Below are 25,138 nucleotides of genomic sequence, written 5' to 3' on the forward strand. Positions count from 1 at the left end.
GGGCGGGGCCGGGGATCCCTACGCGCCCCTCATGGTGCTGATGTGCCGGGTGTGCCTGGAAGACAAGCCCATCCAGCCCCTGCCCTGCTGCAAGAAGGCCGTGTGCGAGGAGTGCCTCAAGATCTACCTGAGCGCCCAGGTAACCTCGCCCCTCCGGACCCCCGTGCTTCCCGCTCGCCGTTGCCAGCCGCGGCCCGTGGGAGCGGTGGCCGCGGCGCCCCGGGCCTCCGCCGGCTTCTCGCGTCTCGGTTGTTGAGCTGGTCTGCGCGTGTTTTGTCCTCGTTGGCTTACTTGACCGGAATTCACCCCTGCCCTGGGCGGCAGGCTTCGGTCGGCAGCTGCGGAAGGCGCAAGGTGTCACACAGCCCTCTGCCCTGTGCGTACTTCTCCTGGATTGCAGGCACCAGCTTGCTCGGAGGAGGCGGGCAGGAGACTGCCTCATCGGCCTGGTATCCCAGAAACTAACAAGCAGTGGGCATAAAATAAACATTCGTGGAGCTAGCGGAGAGGACGGTGGGGACAAATATTTCAGGCCTGTGGTACCTGAATTTTAAAGTGTGCCCCATTCATGTATTCCAGAAAAGTATTGACTTAAAAAATAATTATTTCTTGGCCTTTGCCCACTCTTAGTTTTTTCTTTTTCCACAGTAAAGCTGAGGCGCTTTTCTTCACTGACGTTTTAAGCCACAGCCGTCCTGTATTTCTGTGAGAGGGAAACAACACAGAAGGAGCAAAACAAAGCAAAGAGGCTAAGAGGTTTAGCCAAACAGGCGCTGCGAAACTTTTTTCCCTCGGCCTCTTCTTTGACAACCTGTTTTTTTTCTTGGAACACTCGAGAGTGCAACAGCTTTCCTCCACTGAGGGTGAATGGGCTCCTCCTCAATCTGTGATGTTTATGCCAGTGTTTTGCACAATCCAGAATGCCCTTTGATCCGGTGTCCAATTGTCCCGGGCCTATTCACCTCTCAAAACCTTGTCTGTTCAGGTGCCAGAGGTTCTCTGAAGCCTTACCTCACCCTCCAGATCACTGCTATATACTTTGAAATATCTTACGTGCACTGAAGTTGTCCGTGATGCGTCTGTTTGTCTTGCTGGACTGTCTGGACAAGGTCTTCTAGTCCCTTACGTGGTCGTTTCATGTTGAGTCCTTTTCCGTCATCCTGTTTCATAACACGGGCTGAAGCCAACCGAACGGACTTCTCTCCGAGCGGTTCCTCTATGTTTGGGGGCTAATCCATGCTTGAGTCTAGACTGAAAGCGTATAAAGTGCTGCACTGAAAAGGCAAAGGGAAACTTAGAATGGAATGTTACACAAACAGTAAGTTGACCAAAATAGTTGAGATGATTTAAAAGCCTCGGAGAGACTGTGATGTCTCTTTCATGCTTTATCCACAAATAGATACTTAGAGAGGAGGAATGTCTGCTGCTGGTTGTGGTAGTTTCTGTGACTTCACCATCCGACAGATATTACTGCTCTCGGTGAGCAAAGCTCTGTGGTGCGGTTCGGACCTTTCCAAAATATGGGCCCTGTTCCAAGGAATTTGCTGGGTGAGCAGATGTGCACAAAAGAACAATACAAGGTAGCGTAGAGTGGGATGTCAACAGAGAAACCTGCCAGGTAGCACTTTCTGTTAAGTGCTGGGTACAAATACCAGTCTTTGCGGACTGGGAGACCCTGCCTGGCAGTTCGGTTTCCTTTTAAGGTGGGGCCTTTTCCCAGAGTTGTCCTTTCCTTTTTTAAAACCACTGTAAGTTGGCTTTAGGAAGTCAGTGTTTTGATCCCTAAGGGAGAAAAGAAGGAATGGTGGTGGGGAGTTGGTGGGAGGGCAGAGCAGAAGGAGTCGAGTGGTTCTTGCAAGCGTGCTACTAAAGACGCCTCTCAAGTGGCATAGTATCTGAAGCTTGTCTGCAGTATTTCTGATTGTATGTACGTTCCTGACCTTCTTTCAAAGCATTGGACAGAAGTTTAAATAAGTAAAAATATACATTTCTTGAAATAAACAACAACAAAATTATGAGTCATGTACCAGGCAGGCTTCCACCTCAGGGCTTTTGCACTGACTGTTGCCTGATTCTGGAATGCCCCCCTCCGAGTCCCGTTTGCTAATTCACACCACTGCCTCTCAGGTCTGACTTCAAATGTCACCCCTTGTGACTTTCACTGGCCACTCTTTTTTTTTTGAGTTGGAGTCTCACTCTGTCACCCAGACTGGAGTGCAGTGGCCGTTCCCGGCCACCGCAGCCTCGACCCACTGGGCTCCGGCGATCCTTCCGCCTCAGCCTTCCGAGTAGCCGGAATTACAGGCGCGCGCTACCACGCCCGGCTGATTTTTTTTGATTTATTACAGAGATGAGGTCTCGCTGCCCAGGCGGGTCTCGAACCTGCGGACTCAGGCAATCCACTCACCTCAGCCTCCCAAAGGCGCGGCATTGCAGGCTGAGCCACCGAGCCCGGCTTTGGCCACTCTTTTCAAAGCTGAGCCGCACCCCGCACTTCGCGTCTGTGTTCCTGCGTTTTATTTTCTCCATGGCGCTAACATCCTCTGTCGTCTACATATCACGGAGACTGACATTTTCACGGGATTTGTTCACTTCTGTGTCATTACCATCTATAACATTGTCTGGCATAAAGATGGTGTGCAACCAGTAGTTACTGAAGTCAGGCAGCACCTGAGGTTGCCCGGAAGCCAACACTAAGAGGTGATGTTTTGCTTGGGCACTAATTTCTACACTGAACTAATTGAGAAATTTGTGGCAAAAAGCAAAGGTTCAAAGCGGACAAGGGATAATGTGTTTGTTCAGTTAGTTATTGAGCTGAGAAAGAGTTTAGATAAACTTTTAGCTTTATACAAAACGTAGCTTTTTTCAGTTGGATAAAAATACAGGATTGTGCTTGTCATATTTTGGATTTGTGTTACTTGTGAGGTCCTTTCTGCTCAAAGAGTCTGGTGTTCTCTGTCATTTAACCGCTCTGTGCCTCAGTTTCCTCGTCAGTGAAACAATTGCAGACAACGATTTGTATTACCCACCAGCTCCAAAGCAAAAGAAAATCAAACCGCATGGCTGCTTCGCTGCGTTACTGAACAAGATCAAATGGGCATTGTGGGTACTTTCTTTCTCATTTTGGAGAGTGTCTGAGGTTGACAGAAGCAAATGTGTCAAGCCTGAACTTTCAGGGTTCTTGAAACCTTTGGAAATAAAATGATATATTTTAAGTGAAGAGTTATTGTGACTTTTTTCACTCTTTTTAAGTTTGTTTCATATTACTTAGTGCATTATATAACATCATTTAAGAATAATAGAGTCCCTATTAAACATTTTATGCAAACATTAACGCATATTAAGTTTGAGTGAGGCACGGAGACTCAGTCTGTAATCTCAGCACTTTTGGAGGCCGAGGGGAGAGGATTGCCTGAGTCCGGGGGTTCGAGACCAGCTGGGCAACTTGGTGAGACTTCGTCTCTACAGTAAATCAAAAAATAAGCTGGGTGTGGTAGAGCGCGCCTGTAGTTCCCGCTACTTGGAAGGCTGAGGTAGAAGGATCACCTAAGCCCAGCAGGTAGAGGCTGTGGTGGCTGTGAGTGTGCCCCTGCACTCCAGCCAGGGCTACAGAGTGAGCTCCAACTCAAAAAATAAAAATAATTTTAAAAATGTGAGTTGGACTATTGCCTGGTTACATGAAAACTCTTCTCAAAAGGAGATGCTGAGTTCTTTGAAAGAAGGTTAAGAACTTGGAAGATAGGAATGTGAATTTTTAGATGATAAGTTCATTTCCATTAGTGCCATGGACAGTGTGTGGCAAAGGCTGATGTATGATGTCAGTATTTCAGTACAGAGCTAGCAGATTAGGTGGTGGTGACTTCAATACCTCTATGCTGTGGTATAAAATAATAGCTTTATTTTTCAGTTATCGCCATGACTGGGCTGGGGCAACCTTCCTAGTGGGATAACTTTACAGCCCAGTAAGTTTCATCTAGTTTCTGATTGCTATGGTGGATCGTTGAACTGATAGATTATAATTCTGGCACCACAGTTGAGGTTAATTTCAAGCTATAGAACACCAGGGCAAGATTGGTTTATAATGCCTGGGTACCTACATCCTTGACACATAGATTTTAGAAGCGCATTTCCCAGTTACCTATGTATAAACGTGTGAAAATGGCTACAGGACAAAGTCCCAGGGGTGTTTGCAAAATCCTGCAGTTCCAAGTCCTCCTAACTGTTGGCCTTCTTAGCTGCTTCGGCTTTTACCATTTTCCTGCAAAGAAAGAGATCTGTTGCCTTCCTGGTTTCATACAATGATATGCTCATTTCAGAAATCCTCCAAAGATAGCTTTCTTTTGTGATTTTGGTTTAGACAGGAAGATCTGTTATAAATATGAAGTATTAGTATTTAGTACTTTAGACGAAGAAAGGAGAGAACTGAGCATACCAAAGGGCATACTAAAGATAACAGCTGTTGTGGCTTTCACAACTCTGCTTAGAAGTACTAAGGATTGGCAGATACGAATGACTTGGAATGTATACACCTGTCCAGTGAGTATTAATAGAGACAAGCAGCACATTTCGTCTACAGATTGTGAACAAAACAACTGTGGATGGTAACGTCCTAAAATGACTGTCTGCTGTGGTCACCCTAGAATTGGTGACCCAAGGGCAAGCGCTCATCCATCCTATTATTAGACTCTGAGTCATCCAGATCTTCTAGGGTAAAAATGTAAAGTGAATTCTCTTCCTTTAAACCTTAAAGCCCTCTAAATATTTTTAGAAACCATTGTGTTCAATATTGAGTTTGAATGTAGTTGTCTTTACACAGGTGAATTTATAGGTTTTATCATGCCGGATGTGATGGTGGTAGTCCTGAAAAATGTGAGGAAAAATATGAAATGGAAATCTGTTTTGAGGTCACTCTACAAATTTTAAAAGTAAGGATCAAGGTATATAGAAGCATGTTCTTTTGTGTACAAAATTTGTGTGTCTGTTGTGTACTTGGGGTGCAGTAACATTTGCTTTTGTGCCTTTCTGACTTGTGTTTATTTTGCTCTTCTCTTTCTACTTCACTTTTCTTTAATAATTTCTTTTTTCTTTTTGTCTTACCTTTCAAAATCTGATTTTAACTGGCATTTGATTTCTTCAGCAGAATCTCCTGTCAGGTGCTGAGCCCTGGGGCCAGCAGGACCTTTTCTGAGGCATGCTGCATGGGTGTTTCCTCTCCCATCCAGCTGTCTGGAGATGCGGCGACATAACCCTGCGTTATGCTCCCCTGCCTAAAATATCTCAAATAGTGTTACAAGCACGACTGACCTAGGGCATCAACTGATACCTTTAGAGTGTGGATTTTTCCTCTGAGAGTAAAGCACAGCTTTTATACGTGAAGGTTCTTTCTTACTCCTGATATGAAAGATGTGAAACGGAGATTATTAGTACTTAAACTCTCAGCTTTTTGTTAAGAGTTTGTAGTGAGCAGTGAAGATAGGTACCTGAGTGGCAATATCTTATAATTATTTATTTATTAGTACACCATTTGTGCATTTAACAGACATTTATTTGGGTACTTGTATGCCAAACACTGTGAAATACTTTTTAAATGTATCAGGTGCCTTCAAGGAACCACCTTACAGCCTTGTTGGAAGTATTTCTCCCAGCTTTATCTGGTGGTGTAAATAAAATTTTTTAAAGAGTTACCAGACAGCTGTGGATCTCTTTCTCACCTCTGTTCTCTGTCTGGGAGATTGATTTTTAAAACAAATTCTGAACACCAGTTAGCATTTTATTAAGTATTTTACTATTCTTCCTGTTACGTTTAACTCAAAGTAATAAATCTGTTCATTATTTCTTAGTAAACACATTTCTCAGAGCTCTTTTTTTTTTTGAGTCGAAGTCTCACTCTGTTGCCCAGGTGGGAGTGCAGAGCTGGAGTGCAGTGGCCCAATCACGACTAGATGCAGCCTCGACCTCTTAGGCCTCAGCAGTCCTTCCACCTCACCCTCCTGAGTTGCTGGGACTGCAGGCACGTGCCACATGCCTGGCCAGCTATTTTTTTTTTTTTTTTTCTTTTTTGTAGGGATAAGTTCTTGCTATGTTGTCCAGGCTAGTCTCAAACTTCAGGCCTCAAGCAATCCTTGTGTCTCAGCCTTCCAAAGTGCAGGGCTTACATTGTGAGCCACTGTGCCCAGCCCAGAGCTCTTTTCAGTTGTTCAAAATAGAATGTTAATAGATACTATGTTTTTCTTAAAAGGAAACCTAATTTGGCTAAGTTTGTTTTGGATCATGTATGACAATGTGACCAATCTTTATAATACTTTTTAAAAAGTTGTTTATTTTGTATAAATTCACTTTGTTAGAGGGTTTTATATGACACACTAAGTGAACTTTTCCAAATTGAGTTTTGTCTTAAAAATTCAGTGTCTGTGGGAGAGTAATTCATAGTGTTTATCATTCTCTACCAACCTTACTACTACTATTTGTACCATCAATTTTTGGATAATTACACTTGAATTTATACGTTTTCACAAATAAAACAACCATTTATTGAACATCTGTAATTGAAGTTTTTTACATATGTTTTTTATTTAATTCTAATTCAGTTACATATTAAATACTTAATACATACCAGGCACTGTTTTAGGTTCTGGGGCTACAAGGAACTAAAACATATAAAGCCCCTGACTTCATGGAACATATATGCTAGACTGCGGAGGAGACAAAATAAAAAGTAAGTAAATTATTTAGTATAGTTGTAAATAATAAGGGCTATGAAGAATGAGAAACCAGAGAAGGGTGGTAAATACTCGGGAAGGGGTTGTCCTTGATAAATTTGTAGTTTTTTTGGGATTTGTCAAGAAGCATTTGTTTTTCAAGTTGACTTGAGAAGAGACCTTCATGACAATGAGGGAACAAACCACAAGAATACCTAAGAGAATAGCAAATATAAAGTTCCAAAGGCAGAAGCATGCCTGGGGGTGTTCTAGAAATGGGCATAAGATCCACGAAGCATAGAGAATGAGGTAGGGAGGGTTAAGAAGACAGCAGGGGGAGTGGGGAATGCTGGCTGGGCAGAGATTGAAGGTCATCAAGAATTTTCATTTCTTCTGAGTGAGATGGTATAAGAAGCTATAAGAAGGTAGAGCAGAAGAGTAACCAGAGACTCCTTTCACTTTAAAAGAGATTACTCTGTCTCTTAGTGAAGAGTATACTTTAGGAGTCAAGAGTGCAGGTAAAAATATCTGTTAGACTATGGAATAACTCAGAGGAGAGACAATATGTAGTTGAGACTAAGATGACACCGGTGAACATAGTTTGAACTGGTTGCATTTTGAATATATTATGAAGTAAGAACTGACAGAAGTTGCTGATGCTTGCACGTGGGATGAGAAAGAGTCAAAGATGATTCAGGTTTTGAGCCCAAGCAATTAGGAAAATGGGGTTGCTATTTCATAAGATGAGAAATACTGTAGGAAGACTAGGTATAGGGAGGATGAGGAGTTTGACATGCTGAGTTTGAAATGCCGCTTAGACAATCATGAAGGGATGCTGAGTAGGCAGTTGGTGTCTGGCGTTCAGATGAGAGATCTGAGTAGAAGATACCAATTTAAACGTCAATGGAATATAGATAGTATTTAAAGCTATTAGACTGGATGAGGTCACCTGTGGAGTGATATTAGCAAGAGAAGGAGGATTGAGGATTGAGTCTGAGCATACCATTGTTTACACATACGGAGTCAGGGACATTAGAAAGAACCAGCAAGGAGTCTGAGTGTGGGACAATTAGGCAAGAAGAGAATGGAGAGAGTGTGCTTACCCAGAAGCCAAAGAAAGATGGTGTTTTAAAAGGGAAGGAGTAATTACCTGTGTCCAGTACTTCTGATAGTTATAGCAGGATAAGAAATGAAATTGTCAGATTTCCTGATAAGAAGGTTATTTGTGACTATAAATAGTGCTGTTTTCATTGTGGGGCTTCTGATGAGAGTGGATCCAAGACAACAGGAACAACTCCGTTTTTGTACTGTAGGTAGTAGAATGCTGTACGAGGAAACCCAAGGTCAGAGAGCTTAAATAACTTGCTCAAAGTCACAAAGCTGAGAAATGACAAAGATGGAATTTAAATTCAGATCCATTTGGCTCTAAAACCTGCAGCATTTTCACATTCTTTAAATTTATTATAGAGAAAATGTTTGCTTTTTCAAAATTAATATCTGTATTGTACAAAATCATAAGTCTTCCAATCCAAGAAGGAGAAGAAACTTAATTCCATGTTTTGAGAAAGTGGAAGGCTTCTCCCAAACCTAGATCCAGAGAAAGATTTCTACCAATCTCAGCTTCCTCTTCATGTAAGAAATTAAGAGCCATCGGTTTAGGATGGCTATGATTTTATTTACTGCTAAGCTTTAATGGCAGCATGCTTTCCTATTTTATTCTTAACTTTCTAGCCATTCTTTTTGTTGGAGCTTTCTCATGTTTCACCATCTCTTCATGGTGATGTCTGTGTGGTCCTATCCTAAGCCCCTTCTCATCTCACTTTCTATACTATTAGTGGGACCATCTTACCCATTCCCATGGTTTCACATAAAACCTGTATGCTATTGATGTCCAGATCTTTATCTTCAGCCCTGACCATTCTCCTCACACCTTAGTGCCATATAGCCATCTCTTCCTTGAACAATTCTAGTTGGATATCGCATCCACAGCCACTTTAAACTTAACTTCTCAAAACGAAATCCCCTCCTTCCTAACATTCTTTCCCACATGCCCAAAGTCTTGCTTCTTTTTTTTTTTTTTTTTTTTGGTTCCTTATGGTGTCCATCCTTTGTACTCAGGTCAGGAACTTGGGTCATCATTGAGCCTTTCTTCTCCCTCGCCTCCCATGTCTAACTCATCACAAGTTCTTTCAATTTCTACATCTTTAAGATATTTGTATATTCTTCCTCATTTCTATTTCTGCCATCATTTCCCTTCCTCAGGCCGCCACCATTTCTCTCCTGAATTCTAACGGCAGCTTCCTATTTGGTCCCAGTGACTCACTTTTGACCACCTCCAGTTTGTTCTCCATACTTGAGCCAGAGGATTCTTTGCAAAATTTAAGACCAGTCTTGGCACCCTCCTTCTTAGCCTTTCAACCTCTGCCTACTCTTTTGTTAGAGTAGGGTCTAAACTTGATGAAATTGTTATGTCTTAGAGTGATCTGACTCCTGTGTTCCTCTCCAAGCTTTGTTTCTCAAGTACCCCCCTAAGCCAATAGCCATACTACACTTATTTTTGTTTCTTAAGACTCTCTCTGAATTATGAGGCTTTGCCTTTAGTGACATGAAATTCTGTCTTCAGGGAATCCTTTTTAGTCTCATTCTGTCACCCGGAGTGGAGTGCAGTGGCCACTCCCGGCCACTGCAGCCTCGACCCACTGGGCTCCGGCGATCCTTCCGCCTCGGCCTTCCGAGGAACTGGAACAACAGGTGCGCGCTACCACGCCCGGCTGCTTTTTGATTTACTGTAGAGATGAGGTCTCGACAAGTCGCCCGGGCAGGTCTCGAACCTGCGGGCTCAGGCAATCCACTCATATCAGCCTCCCAAAGCGCAGGATTACAGGCTGAGCCACCGAGCCAGCGGGGAATCCTTTTTCGTTCCTTGCTGCCCCAACTCTCTTTGCCTTTTTCATACCTATTCATTCTACTTATTCAGCTTAGACATTCTTCTGGGAGAATTCTTGATACCCTGAATCTGGATTCATCATCCTTCCTATAATCTTTGATGACTCTCTCCTCTTAAGGTTACCAAACAATATAAGAATCCTACTATATTATTCTTATTTAATTTTATTTAAATTGGCTGTTTCCTGCTCTGTGCTCCACTAGACTGTAAAGCTTGATGAATGTGAGGAACTTGTTATTTTTTTCACTGATTAATTTCCTAGCTCTTTGTGTTATAGGCATGGAATGAGCATATGTAGAGTGAATTATTTATTCCATAAGTAATTAATATGTTAGGTGCTGGTGTTGTCAATATATAAACCATTGGAAAAGACAAGCAAAATGGTATTTTAAAATTGAAAATCTCAACATTTCATTACCTTGCTTAAAAATCTGTAAGACCTCCCTGTTGCTTTACATAAAGATCCCAGCTCATAACACTGCCAATGAGATTTGGTTTCTGCCATCCTCTTCAGTCTCTCATATCACTGCAGTTCTCTTCTCTCCAGGCATGGCCTTCTTCCCTTGGATAATTTATCCACAGCCTTCAGGTTGCGGTCTTCTTTATGTCTCCAGACTGAATCAGTCCTGCTGTTAAGATGCTTCGAGCTCTTTTGACTCTGCCACTATTGTACTGATTGCTCTTTGTAATTAGGTGTCACATGATGATTTGATGTTTGATTAATGATCTGCGATCCCGACCATCCCCCGTTATTCTCTAGCTGCTTTCATAACTGGCACCTGGCATTGAGCAGAACAGAATAGGTGCTCAATAAATATTTGTTAAAGACTGAATGGATGATTGAAAATAAATTATAATATACTTAGATTGGTAGAAAAAGGGAGGTTAAATATTTGAATTCAAATGTTTGACACCTTATTCCTATCCATCATTCCACAATGTATTTAAGTTTGGAATGAGATGAAATACTATGGCTTGAGTCTTTATCCCACCATCCCATCTTCACTGAGGAATTTTTTTCTTGAATTACTCTACCTGTTCTGGCTATTACACCTCCTGTTGAACAAATTCCTCCAGAATCTAGGGACTTAAGACAGCCATTTTATTTTGATCATGACACTGTGGGTCAGGAATTTGGGAAGGGCTCAGCTGGTCGGTTCACATTTGGAGTTTCTCATGCCGTTGTAGTCAGATGTCAGCTCTCTCACTTGGCTGGCAGCTAATGCTGGCTGTTGTCGGGGACTCAGCTGTGGCTGTCTACTGGAGTGCCCACACGTGGCCTCACCCGCATGGCAGTCTCTGGGCTTCTTACTTGCATGCTGACTTCCCCCAGAGCCAGCATCCCAAGGGAGCCGGGTCGAAGCTGCATGGTCTTTTCTGCCTTGACTTCAGAAATCCAGTTTGAAGGGGAAGGAATATTGACCCCCAACTTTTGGGGGCAGGTGTCAAAGGATTTGAGGCCATCCATTTTAAAACCACCTAACTACTTAAAACAAAATTCAAGTATGTTATGAATTCAGATTTTCAGCCTGAATTTTAATTTTTTTAAAATTATATGTTTTGTCAATCATTTAATTAAATATTTCCAACTCATTATATTGTTTAATACTTTAGTGTTGTGTTTTTTGTGCTTTATCTTTAAATAATGTAATAATGCAGACTCACTTATTTTTAAGGGAAGCTTATAAAAAAGCTGTTCTTTTTAAAGATTAAATATTTTAGATAATTTCATTGTGATTGAAATATGTCAAGGTTAGAGTCAGCTTCTATTGTTTTAACAACACTTAACATTATTCTTTGTAGTATAATTGCATGTCCATCACAGTATACCAAAATTTCAGCTTCAGAGTTGGTTGAAATACTTGAAAAATTTAAGAATATGTCTTTGAATAAAGGGAGTTGATATAGCAAATGTTTTTCTAGTATAGTCATATTCTGTACAGAAATAGTATTATGTCTAATGACATCTTAGAATTAACCATCCCGGTTCATCTTTATTAAATGGGCCCACAGATAGATTTTATTGTATATGATATTCTAGTTCATGTGGGTGATTTTATCCTTTGGTTAGTGTCTCCTTGAGCAGGTAACTGTTTACATTTCCGGAAGCATATGTGTTGTACTCAGGTTTCTTCTTGGTTGAGAATCTGAAACAGAAGAAGTATATTGCTTCCATGATTTGTGCCCCTCTTCCCTTCCCCCCCCCAGCTCAGGTAACTAGATTCTGGGCTTATTCATTCATGTGAATGACTAATCCCTTTTTAAGTCTTTCTAAGCCATTTGCCTCAATAGTATTCTCTACTGTAAGACGCAGAAGCTAATTATAGGCTATCCAGCAAATTGTTTCCCTTTTTGTGGTGTTGATTCTTACTTTATTTCCTCACATGAGTATTAGCCATACTCAGTGTTCATGAAGCTTATTAGCTCTGAGTTGTATGTAGCAAGTTGAATCATCACACCTTTGGGGTTGCTTAACAAAGCAGCAGGAAAAATGGAACAATGGCTTGTAAGCCACTTTTCCTAATTTTAGAGTTTTGTTTATTGTTATCTTATGTCTGTCTTAAGTAGAGCTGTTGGGTAAAATCAGAAGTGACTTTGATGTGGCCAGATTGTCATGCACCTTTTTTATATGAATATGTGATCTTAGTGGGAAAAGTGACTTTCATTCTCCTACCAGATATGCTCTTGGTGGGAAACAGTACGTGCAATTCCAGGAGCTCTCATTTTAATTCTTCTTTTAACTAGTTTTACCCCCAACTTCAGTGTTTGTTTTTTTTTTCCTCCTCAGGATTATTGTAAGATAAGCATAGGGTAACCCCTTCGGGTCTCCCCCCACTGAGCTTTTCTGTCCTCTCAATAAATCCTGTTTTTTGTTTTTTTTTTTAAAGACAAACATTTTGAAAGTATTGGGCTCCTAAAATTAAAGATTCTGTACATCTATATGTGTTGGTACTTTACACTTAAGTTATCTAGTATGTATGTGTACATGTATACACACGAGAGAGAGCGATATACACATACAATTTTAGCATAAAGCACCATACACACACTCACACACACACACACACACACACACACACACACACACACACATTCCTTAATTTGTAGGTACATACACATTAAAGAATATGTACACACACATCTATACACATATACATGCTGTCTGTCTTTCAAGTTCTCAAGGTAATTTTTGTGTGTGTCCTGAGAAGAATATTTGCTGATCTTTATTTTTAAAAAATCTAAAGCTGGGCACGATGGCTCAACCTGTCATCCCAGCCTTTTGGGAAACTGAGGTGGGAGGATCACCAGCCTAGGCAACATAGCAAGACCTTGTCTCTTCTAGAAAAAAATTCAAAAATTAGTTGGGTGTTGGTGGCGCACAGCTGTGGTCCCATCTACTCAGGAGACTGACATGGAAGGATCACCTGAGCCCAGGAGGCTGAAGCTGCAGTAAGCCGTAGCTATTGCACTCTAGCCTGGGCAACTGAGTGAGACCCTGACTCAAGGAAAAACAAGTGTGTTTGTGTGTGTACGTGTGTATGGTCATTTCAAGTTTAGTTCATGTATATCAGGGGTAGTTTGAATAAATGAAAATAGATAACCCTTGGACTTACCTTTTGTTCTTTGTTTTTAAATGTCTTTTTTTTTGTCATCATGGCTTCATCCTAAAGATGAAGGGAGAGATTAGAATGAATGCTTGGAAAGAAAAACTGAAATGATAATAATTTTTCCCCTAATACTTTGAGATTCTTTTGTTTGTTTGTTTTCAGGATTTTTGAAAAAAACTGTTCAGTCATGCTTTTCTCTTTAAAAATCATTTAGAATATCTATAAACTTTAAAAAATTGAAATGGAGTCTTTTATCTTGCTTAAAAAATCATCCAAATGAAGAGCTTTGGAGAGTTTTCAACCTGTTTATTCAAAAATGTAAAAAATTAGCATTTTCTGATTAGTTGCAAGAATAGTTGATTGACAGGGAAGGTGCAAATCTACTATGTGAATTTCAGCAGCAGTCTTTGCACAATTGATAGATGAGACACCGTAAGTGTCATGCTGTAGGAAGTGCAGAAACAGTGCATACTTTTGCCTCTCTGTGTCTTTTTGAGGTGTCTTCATTTCAGTTACAGCTGTTATTAAAACAAAGCGTTGAAATAAATTACACATAGACCTAAGAAGCTTAGGCTCACTAAGTTCAGAAAAAAGATCTTTAAAAATAGTGAAGCCAATTCTGATACATTGCTTCCACAATTATTAGTGGTAGCAAAATGTTTTATATTAGTAAATTTAAGATGCTGAAAAATCACTGGAACTTTTCAACTGCTCTGTTCTAATATCTTTTTGGCCTGTTACAATCTTGATGGGTTGGACAGAGCCCTGTCGATTTGCTCAGGCTGCTAATGGGGCCAAGGTCAAGCAGGCAGTCTCCCTACAGGCTGCTTGATGGCATGCTGATCTGAAGCCATAAACTTCCCTTAACCCTGCACAGCCATATCATAAAGTGTCTGCGTCTAGTCATAAGACTCTAGCTGAGACAAGACGAAAAATTACTAGTACTCTCATCACCTCTCCTGAAAAAAACAATGGAATCACGTGTTTAATTGGTCGTGGGTAAGTTGCTGAACCTTTTTTTTTTCCACTGTAGTCAAGCCATAGTAGATCTGTTTTCTAGTATACAGTTGGTTTAAGGGAGTCAAAGGGGAGAGGGAGCTGGATTATTTCTCTTTGATTAAAAGTATCTTCTGGGCACAAAGTACCTGCTTAGCGCCATGCTGTTCGCTGTGGGAAGAGATGATGTATCCGTATGGAGTAGTCCAGGATCTATTTTCTTGGAAAATTTAGAACTTCCGTAGGTGAAAAGTAACCTGTTTAGGCAAATATTAGGTAACGCGTATAACTAAGTGTGATCCTGGTTGTTGGCTTAAATGGTTCTAGGAAGAGAAAGTTGGGTTTACGAGAGCAGAAATCATTGGAACTTGGTTATTGTCTGAAGAGTGGTAGCAGCTGCCTGAGGAGGGTCGGAGGAGGGAGTGCAGGAGCAGCTCTCTAGGTGAGCAAGTCCACGTCCACCACATCCACGTGGAAGCAGAGAGAGGGTGTGCAGGTGACCGTGATTGGCTCAGGTGAGTGCAAGTTCCTGTGGAAGAAGGAGAGCCGAGTGGTGGGAGCAAGTGTGTGCAGAACAAAGACCTTGGCACAGCGCAGAGCTCCACAGGTGGGGTGCCCAGTGAGCATGGACGAGGAGGCAGCCTCCGTCGTCGAAGAGGACAGAGGTTTGCCCTGGCACACAAGCCGTGGACAGGGTGCTGCTTCGTGCCCTTCACTCCCTGGACCTTTGCCTGGAAGAGGAGTCGGGAGTGCGCTGCCTCTGGTGTGGCAGAACTCGCTGCCTGAGAGGCCCCAAGCTTTATGATCCGTGCACAGCTTGTCATCTCATCTGTCAAGCAGCCTGGCTTAACCTCTGTTCAACTTGATTTCCTCACATTTTACCTGTCTGGGATGGGCTTTTTGTTTGTTTTTAAAAGACATCACGTGAAAATTCACTGACCGAAAAACATGGACATGCTTTTTGAAAAGAAGCCCATCGCTGTTATTTTACTGATTAAATGTCAGAATCGATTTATCAAAAAAGTTGACCGTCCTCTGCTTCTTAATTTTTGGCAGTTTGCCGCTTTTAGTCTTTCCCCACCAGTCTGGCTTCATTATTATTTAAAACAAATAGGAACCGCCCCCCCTTCCCACAGATAACAAAGGTCTTACTGGCCAACCTTCAGTCCTGAGAGGATGTGATTGCAAGTTTTTGGTAATTGCATTTACTGCTTGTCCTTACTTTGTTGAAGTGTTTTGGAGAGCCCTTACTTGCTTCCTTGGTTAATTCCTATTTAATTACACGTATTCTTCTCTCTCTTCGAATTCTTGTTTTTATAACAGTGTTCTCTTCTGGTGCAAGCTCCACTTCCTCAGCCTTTCATGAAAAGGCCTGGGTCATGGTTTAACCATACAGTGGCTGTTTTATTTTTGTTGTGGCTGTCTTCTTCTTTGTTTTTAGAGTACAGTGACAGAGTAACAATTTTAACTAATATATGCTGTTGATTTATATGCTGAATAGCTGAGTTGTGCTTCCTCTACACTGTACTTTGATTTGTTTTATTTCATAGAGTCCTGAAGAGTTTCCTATACAGTAATTGTACTCCATATTGATCATAAAACCAGTAATGTTCCAATTAGAGGTAATAAAATGTCAATGCGCCGGGCTCAGTGGCTCAGCCTGTAATCCCGCGCCTTTGGGAGGCTGAGGTGAGTGGATTGCCTGAGCCCGCAGGTTCGAGACCCGCTGGGCAGCGAGACCTCATCTCTACAATAAATCAAAAACCAGCTGGGCATGGTAGCGCATGCCTGTAATTCCGGCTACTCGGAAGGCTGAGGCGGAAGGATCGCTGGAGCCCAGCAGGTCGAGGCTGCGGTGGCCGGGAGCAGCCACTGCACTCCAGTCTGGGCGACCGAGTGAGACTCCGACTCAAAAAAAAAAAAAAAAATGTCAATGCAATTTCTTTTTAATTTATGAGGAAACCTCAGATATTTATTCTTTTTTTTAAAAAAGTAGGATTTATTAAGAAGACTGAAAAGCTCCCATGATGGGAGGGAACCTGAAAGAGGTTACCCATTATTTATCTTTAAAAATAGATTTTTCCCATGTGTGTATTGCCTAGATTTTAAAACTATATAAACGCTGGACATTTGCTTCATGACTGGTTTCTCAGTTTTCTCTCCGTATAATACCACTGAATACATATAATTTAAGGAGCAGTAGTATTTACTAAATTTAAAATATTTTCAAATCAGATAATGTGAGCACTCACAGACACTGGATAGTGCCGAGGAGTACTTAGGTCTTTAAAATGTTTCTAAAAATTTGGGGCAAAAATTAAAGTAATTAAAAATTGGACTTTATTGGGCTTTATTTTATGTTTAGGATATTCATTATATTCGTTTTGTTTTGTTTTTGAGTTGGAGTCTCACTCTGTCACCCAGACTGGAGTGCAGTGGCCGCTCCCGGCCACTGGACCTCCACCTGCTGGTCTCCAGCTATCCTTCCGCCTCAGCCTTCTGAGTAGCCGGAATTACAGGCATGCGCTACCATGCCCAGCTGTTTTTTCAATTTATTGTAGAGATGAGGTCTCGCCAAGTTGCCCAGGTGGGTCTCAAACCCACGAGCTCAGGCAGTCCGCTTCCAAAGGGCGGGATTACAGGCTGAGCCACCGAGCCCGGCTTATATTTGTAATATCTCATTTAAATCATTTACAGGCTATTTAACTATATTTTCCCCTATAGTAATCTTCCTGTCATGAATCAACTCATTTCAAAGTGAATTCAGTATTTGGAAAAAGTTCCTCTGTAAAGTGTGAGAGGAAATTAATTTTTGGATCTCAACAATTTAACATTTTTACACAAAAGACTTATTTTATTGAAAAAATAGATATGTTATAAGCTAATACAAGATACTTTTTCAGTATTTATCTCACTTTGTAGATAATTTGATATTTTCTATAGCAAAAATGTGGTCATTGGTACCCATGTGGGAGAATTCCATAGTCTAACCTCCACCCCCGGCCTCCAAAAATGTGTTCCTGCATTACATATTGTGTAAATATCACATTTTGTATCATAATTTATGATCATTGTCTTCTCATAGATTAGTTATCATTAATGATATATTTATAGATGCTGTTATGCTAGATCCCACTTGAAAGCAACGTAAACAATTGCTTTACCTGTATAAATACCCTTTAAAGACTTTCAGTTTCTATATGTTATGGAAATGGTTGTTTCTGAGTCATCTTTGGTATGTCACTGATAAATTTATAGAGGAAAAAATGTCAAAAGTTGATGACTTTATGGTATGCAAAAGTAATTTACTCAGTTCCTAGTGAGAAGAATAGCAATGGGTTTGCATTATTCACGTTACCTTTGAATAAGATTGAAGAGCCCTAAAGAAAAGTCATTCATCTTTCCTTGGCGAGCAGGTTTGCAGTTGGTTTGTGGAAGGGTGAGAAAGGGAAGAAGCAGATATGCTGTCATGGCAAAAAAGATCCTTTATAGAATGTTTTGTTTTAGAGGAAAGCTTTCTATATGTTTTCTTTTAGCCCCCTCTCCCCCTACATGCACATGCATGTTCATACACACACACGCGCGTGCGCGCACACACACACACACACACTCTCTCTCTCTCTCTCTCTCTCTCTCTCTCTCTCTCTCTCTCTCTCTTAAACATACAGGTTCTGAATTTGGGAGTCTATTAGTTCACAGATTATCTTCAGAAGGATTATATATGCCCTGAAATCTTACGGAAAATGGACTTTCCCTTATGAGTAGGTCTAGTACATGTATTGAGTTTTTGAAACCTTAGCACAAAAAGATTTAGAGCCACAGGTTTTAAAAGTCTTTATGTTTTGTGACGTAGAGGCAGTGAAATTCTGGTGATTATTTGGTTTTCATGGTAACTAAGGTGGGGCTCGAGCTCTGATTAGTCTATTTGGTCTACAGAGAAGGGCATAAAAATGAGAAGATTAAGGTAGTAGGTGAAATATGGTCAGGACAAATACAAATGTAGAGCCTGAGTGATGGGTTGGTGGATTCATGTCCTAATTTCTCACTGATGGAAAGGACCTTGGAGTCATCTGATTAATAACTGTATGGCTCTTAGAAAATGGGTTGGTACCTTAGTCTATTTTTACTGCTCTAGCAAAATACCTGGACCAGGTAATTTATAACGAACAGATTGAGAAGTCCAAGTCAAGGCTCTGGTCTTTGATGTCTGGTGAGGGCCTTGCCTTTTGCTTCCATGCTGGTGCCTTGCCTGCTGTGACCTCTGGAGGGGACGGACACTGTATCCCCTCATGGCAGACAAGACAGAAGGGCAGAAATGCAGCTCTTTTCAACCCTTTTTATAAGGTGGCTAATCCCATTCATAAGTGCTCTGCCCTCATAGCATAATTACTTCCTAAAGGCCCTACCTTTTAATACTGTCACACTGTCATTTCAGTTTTGGGGAACATTTAGACCATAGCAGTTGGTGTATATGAAACCTTTGCACATGGCAGAGTGTTCATATGATGAAGCCAGTATAAACTTGATAAATAAAGGCAGGCTTGGAGAATACACAAGAAAAAGGATATGATAGTCCCATTTTTGTTTTTAATATTAATTTTATACTTAAGTAAAATGATAACAATTCAAATTCACTTAAAAAATCCACTCTTACATCACTGTCAAGGATGATTTATCTCTGGAATTCAAATATGCTTTATTTAACATCAACAGATCCACTTCATATTGTTTGTCATATCAATAAGTTGAAGAAGCAAAACCATATCATAATTTTAGTAGATGAAAAAAGCATTCATTAAAATTAAAAATAAATTCCTTAGGCTTTTAAAGGTATACCAATGGTTGTAGTAAATATAAAACTTAGTGTTGAAACCTTAGAAGCATTTTCACCAAATCAAAAAAAAGACAGTGATTTTTGCTGTCAAATGTTTTGCTTTATTGTAGACGTCCTAGCCAAACCAATACAGACTTACAGTTTGTAAGGTACTAACTGGTCAATAGACTGTCCAAGAGAATCCAAAGATAAACTATTAGAACTAATAAGCCAGTTTTATAGATTAGCTGGGTGTGGGAGCATCCTGCAGAAGTCTTGGTGTACCATTCACGGGTAACTTATAAACAATAGAAATGTATTGCTCACATTTCTGAAGGCTGAGAGTCCAAGATCAGCATGCCAGAAGATTCAGTGTCTGTCTGATGGTACCTTCTTTGTGTCCTCACATTACAGGGTGCAATATAAGTTCTCTCAAGGCTCTTTTATAAGTGCATTAATCCCATTGGTTAGGGTGGAGTCTTCATGACCTAATCCCCTCCGAAAGCCCCCACTTCTTAGCATTATTCACTCTGGGGTCTAGATTTCAACATGAGTTTTGAGGGAAACAAACGTTCAGACCACAGCAATAAGTAGTTCAGTATTTTTACAGGTATAAACAAATAGACTAGTGGAACAGAGAAAAGGCCTAAGAAAGAAACCCAGTTGTGTATGGGAAGCTGGAGCATAATAGGGATTGCCCCATAAACCAGTGAAAATAAAGCAGACATTTCAGTGAATATGCAAGTATAGTTGGTTTTCCATATAAAAATTAGGTTCTTTGTCTCATCATATGAGGGAAATAACATCCAGATATGCTAAAAGCCTGTATGTGTAATCAAATTTTAAATGTATCTACAAACTCATACAAATCAATAAGAAAAAGACAAACCACCCAACAGAAAAAATACAAAGTTTAATTACATAAATTGCAAAAAATGTATACAAAAATGCTTATACTTACTCTTAGGACACATGATTTAAACTAATGAGGAAAATGCAAGTCAACAACAAAATAAGATAGTATTTTATGTGTAAGAGTAGTGAGATCAAAAAGTCTGATGTGAATTAAGTACTAGTTAGGGTCGGGGAAAGGGGATTTTCATACACTGCCTATTTCAAGAAAAACTGCATACATGCTGTATAAGAATATGTACTGCAACATTATTTGTAGTAGTAAAAACTTGGAAACACGTTTCTATAATTAATAAATGGATAAGTGAATTCTGGTATATTCATAAAGTAGAATATTTAGCTGCATATGAACTTATTTACTTAATATGTGTATAGTAACATGAATATATATGTATACATGCCCATTGAAAATACAGTATTAAGTAAAAACAATCAAATTTCAGAACTTAAGCCATTTCAATGCAGTGCAATTTTAAAGGACACATAAAGCCACAATACATTGTTCAGAGATATGTGTATACTATAGTATTAAAAAAATCAGATTTATGAGTGTCTAATTCTGGGAAGGAAGAAAGGAATAGCAGGGAATTGTATTCTTTATCTGTCATATTCTGTTTTTATATAAAAATAGGGAGCAGAGTGATACAATATTAATAATCAGTATTGTTACCATGTGTATATTACATTAAGTAACGTTTTGATGTTTGGAAAATAAGTACTTCTGGGATCTGAATGTATTCTCCCCAGATTCACATGTCAAAACTCAGTAACTAATGCAATAGTGTTAAGAGATGGGATGGGCCTTTAACAGGGGATTAGGTCATCAGAGCTTCTCCCTCATGAATGGGATTCGTACCCTTATAAAAAAGGCTTTAGGGGGCTTATCTGCCCCTTCTGCCATGTGAGGACACCTCCGAGGCATCTGTTACGAGGAGCAGGCCTTCGCCAAACAGAGAATCTCCTGGTGCCTTGATCTGGGACTTCCAGGCCTTTGGATTATTGTATGTCCTATCTCCATGCTAGCAATTGTGCCTAATCATTTCAAATGCATGATTTAAAAGTTCGAATTAAACCAATCATTGGTGCAATAGCTTTCTTTCTGTGTTGATTCAAATAATTTTTATAACATTAACCTTTCCTTGTCCTACATCAAAGGCTAGAAAACATTTTCTGTAAAGGGCTAGATAGTAAATATTTCGGTTTCACAGGGTAAGGGGCAAAATGAAGAATATTATGTAGGTACTTTTATATTGCAAGAGAAAAAACAAATTTCCACATATTTTTATTGACAAAATTGAAAATATGATATTAGTATTTTATAATAATAAAGTATTTTAAAATTGGTAATACAGATTTGCTCATATGAAACGTAGAATTCTTTCTTTTGAGATAACAGTTTTGCTTGATTAGGGTTCAAAATTAGTGTCCCCTATCACAATTGATTGCAGATACTCATGAGTCATAATCTGTATTGAGATTTTACACATTTTATTCTTTTTTTTTGAGTCAGAGTCTCACTCCACTACCCAGGCTGGAATGCAGTGGTATGCTCACAGCCACCCCAGTGTCTACTTGCTGGGCTCCAGCGATCCTTCCGCCTCAGCCTTCCAAGTAGCCAGAACTACAGGTGTGCGCTACCACGTCCAGCTAATTTTTGACTTTTTGTAGAGATGCAGTCTCACCAAGTTGCCTGGGCTGGTCTCGAACCCGTGGGCTCAGGCAGTCCTCTCACCTTGGCCTCCCAAAGTGCTGGTATGACAGGTTAAGCCACCGAACCCGGCCTACACATTTTATCTTTAAAACATCTTTTCACATGGATACATATTGCCAGATACAGATATCAGTCCACTGGCATGTATGTACGTTCATGATGTAGAAGTTTTTAAATAGGATTCTATTCGATTCTTCTGTTGATATCTGCCTTTTAGAATTTCACTGTGTTGTATAATTAATTACTTCTAATTGAAGGTTGGGTAGTAGCTCCTCAGTTGCACAGTTAGGTGGACTTTAAAAACATTTTATGAAATATATTTTACATACCATCTAATTCACATAATTTAATTGTATCATTCAGTGTTATTTGGTAAATTCGCAAGATGTGAGACCATTAATTACCACTGTCCAATTCTGAAACATTTTTATTCCCCCGAAGAGAAAACCCCGATCTTATTAGCAGTCATTCTCCAGTCTCACCCTTGGTCTCCCACCCCCATCCTAAGAAACCAGTTTACTTTCTGTTTCTATAATTTTGCTTTTTCTGGACATTTTATATAAATAGAAACAGTTGTGACTGACTTAAGTGGATGTTGATCTATGGAAATTTCTGTGTATTATATCAAGGTCGAAAACTGCTGTTGGCGTGTTGAAATTGTAAATTGAGCTCAGAAAATGTGTCTATGGCAAATTGATGTAGGACTGGAGATCTTGCTTCTTGTCTTGTTCGTTTATTTATTTAGAGACTTTGAACTCCTGGGCACAAGTGATCCTCTAACCTTAACCTCCTGAATAGCTGGGACTGTACCCCACCTGGCTCTTATAACTTTTGACAGTATGAGAAGTTGAAAAAGCAGCTTGACATTCGAGTCTTGTGGGTTCAAGCATTAGTTTTCAAAATGATTTTACATGAGGATAGCTTTTGCATATAATTTCTGTAGTTTCTTGTGATTCTAGGTTGAATTAACTAATATACATCATAAAGACTGGCCACAAAAGCTAATTTCCCAAGTCATTAAATGGTTGAAGGCAAGTCTTCTCGTTCAGAATAATTTCAACCTGAGCTCAAAAAAATGACACTAAAACTTTACCACTGCTAACCCATCAAATTACTATGTGGTAAGGCACATCAAACATTCAACTTCTATTTCTGGCAAAATTCACAGAATTAATGATGGTTAAGTACGTGAAAGCAAATGAATTTTACCAGTGATGCTTTTGGTTCAATAACATGATAGATGTGAATATTTTTCATAAAGTACCTGCTGACTAAATAATACAATGAGTAATCATAACCTTTAAACACCTTAAATTTTCACTAGCTTTGTAAATTTGCCTTTTTCTATTTTACACATTTTTGCCACCATCGCCTGTAACACATCTTAGCAGATTTCATTCCAGGACTCTTTAAATCTTTAAACTTCTTTAATTAATGTTCTTTAATCTTTAACTTAATTTAACTTTAATTCAATTAGATGTCTTTAATCTTTGCCGTAGTTATTCCACAAAGACTATTCATTCAGAGACTAATTTTCCAGTAATTTCAAACTCAGCATTGACTTCTCAAACAAACAACAAAGAAGCAGTATCTTTTTATCTGTTGACATGTAAAGAACCAAGGAAAACAATTAGAAATCATTTGCCTTGTTTTCAAATTGAATATTAATGCGGCTCCCAAATTTCTCAACTCTCTGAGCAGTGCTTTCACCAAAAGCCTAATAGTCTTAACAAGTTTATTTTCTTTATAAACATCTTTGACTGATGCAGTGTAACATAATTTAATTAACTTACCATTGATAAATAGCTTTCTTTGCTTGTTTAACAAATGTGCCATTTGAAAAGTTACTTTGATTGCATCCTCATTATTATTTTTACATTTGTGAAGAAAGTAGTTCTGTTGCAATGGGATATTTTTTAAATTTTCTATTTTTTTAACCATCGCTTTTCTTCCAGTTGGGAATATTTTAGCGGGTGCTTATGTTAGTGATGTTGAAATATATTGTATTCTTTTGCCATAGCTATAGTGTCACTGCATAATAAACAAAATACTTTGCTATCTCTTTGAGTAGCAAAATAATCCACATTCCACTGTGCCTTCATAGCATGACTTGAAGTTCATTTATCTTCTTTCTTCTTTTGATATATGCATTGGTAGTAAGGAAAATAGTGTCATGGTAATATGATATGCTGTCACTTGAAATGCTGTCAAGTTAGAACTGTCACCGTGATTCCTTTTGCACTGTGCAGCGGTGGGACTCATTTAGAATGTCACCTATAATCTCTGTCACAACTTGGCTCTGCTGTTGTTATGCAAAAGCAGTCATAAACAGTGCATAAATGATAAAGCTTTATTTGTGGACATTGAAACTTGTTTTTGACATAATTTCATATATTATAAAAACATAATATTTATATTTTAAAACAATATTATTATGTGATTAAACATAATAATTTCATATATTATTATTCTTTTTATTTTTCTGTTTTACCATTCAGAAACGTAGAAATCATTCATTGCTCATAGGCTCTACAAACCAGGTAGCCAGCCAGATTTAGTTCATAGACCAAATAGTTTACTGAACCCTGTCCTGTATCATTGATTTTTCTCTTTATTGGATCTTTATTATCAGCATACAAACCAACTGTCATTGTTCTCTTCTTAAAAAATAATAAAGACAAACAAAAACCCTTGTATGGCTTTGTTTTCCCTTCCCTTTTCTCTTACTTGCTTTCCATTTTCTCTTGAAGCCATTTCAGTCAAGCTTTGCATCTACCTCTCCACTGTAACTGCTTTTGTGAGATCACCATTGACCTTCACGTTGCTTAATCCTGTGGTCAGTTTTTTCCCTTTCCCCCACCCGTTTCCTTCCTGACCCTCTGTGATTCCATTTTCTATTACCCTTGCCATTGCTTACTAGAACCAGCTTCTTTTTTATGCTTTCCTTATGGTGCTCTCCCTGTAAGTCCAATTCTTTGCAAAAATTGTCTTTGCTCCTTACTCCATATCTCTCCCTTTCTTTCCATTTTCCCTTGAACCCATTTCAATTAAGCCTTGCCTCTACCTCTCTACTGTAACTGCTTTTGTAAGATCACCATTGACCTTCATGTTGCTTAATTCAGTGGTCAGTTTTATATTCTTACATTACTTAATTTCTCAACAGTAATTGACACAATTGATCACTCCCTTCTCCTTAAAATGCTTTCTTCACTTGGCTTCCAGGACACCATAGTCTCTTGATATTTTTCCTTCCATGCTGGATATTTCCTTTATGATTCTTTGTTAATTTATCCTCTTCTGAGTTCTTAACTTTTTTTTTAACTCTTTTTTTTTTAGATTAGAAAATATAGTTTATTTAGAAAGCAAATTAGAAAGCGAGAGAGAAAGAGGAGATTCACCTTCCCAAGGGAGGGGAGGGGGCTGAAGTGTAAGAAAACATGGCCTGGCCATGGC

At 39.4% G+C, this 25,138-nt stretch overlaps 1 protein-coding gene across 1 annotated transcript in view; it reads left to right on the plus strand.

Annotated features, from left to right (window-relative positions):
• Nucleotides 1-4: 4 nt before the first annotated feature.
• The window catches only part of RNF217 (ring finger protein 217), a gene marked incomplete at its 5' end in the record, with an annotated part of 120,644 nt that continues 95,510 nt past the window's right edge, over nucleotides 5-25,138 (plus strand). The window contains one exon of the mRNA XM_021716084.1: nucleotides 5-139. Within this exon, the coding sequence (XP_021571759.1) occupies nucleotides 5-139 (135 nt within the window). The remainder of the gene's footprint in view (nucleotides 140-25,138) is intronic.

The sequence above is a fragment of the Carlito syrichta genome, unplaced genomic scaffold (assembly GCF_000164805.1).
Source record: "Carlito syrichta isolate Samal-C Ts95f unplaced genomic scaffold, Tarsius_syrichta-2.0.1 Scaffold308155, whole genome shotgun sequence".
Classification (NCBI taxonomy): domain Eukaryota; kingdom Metazoa; phylum Chordata; class Mammalia; order Primates; family Tarsiidae; genus Carlito; species Carlito syrichta.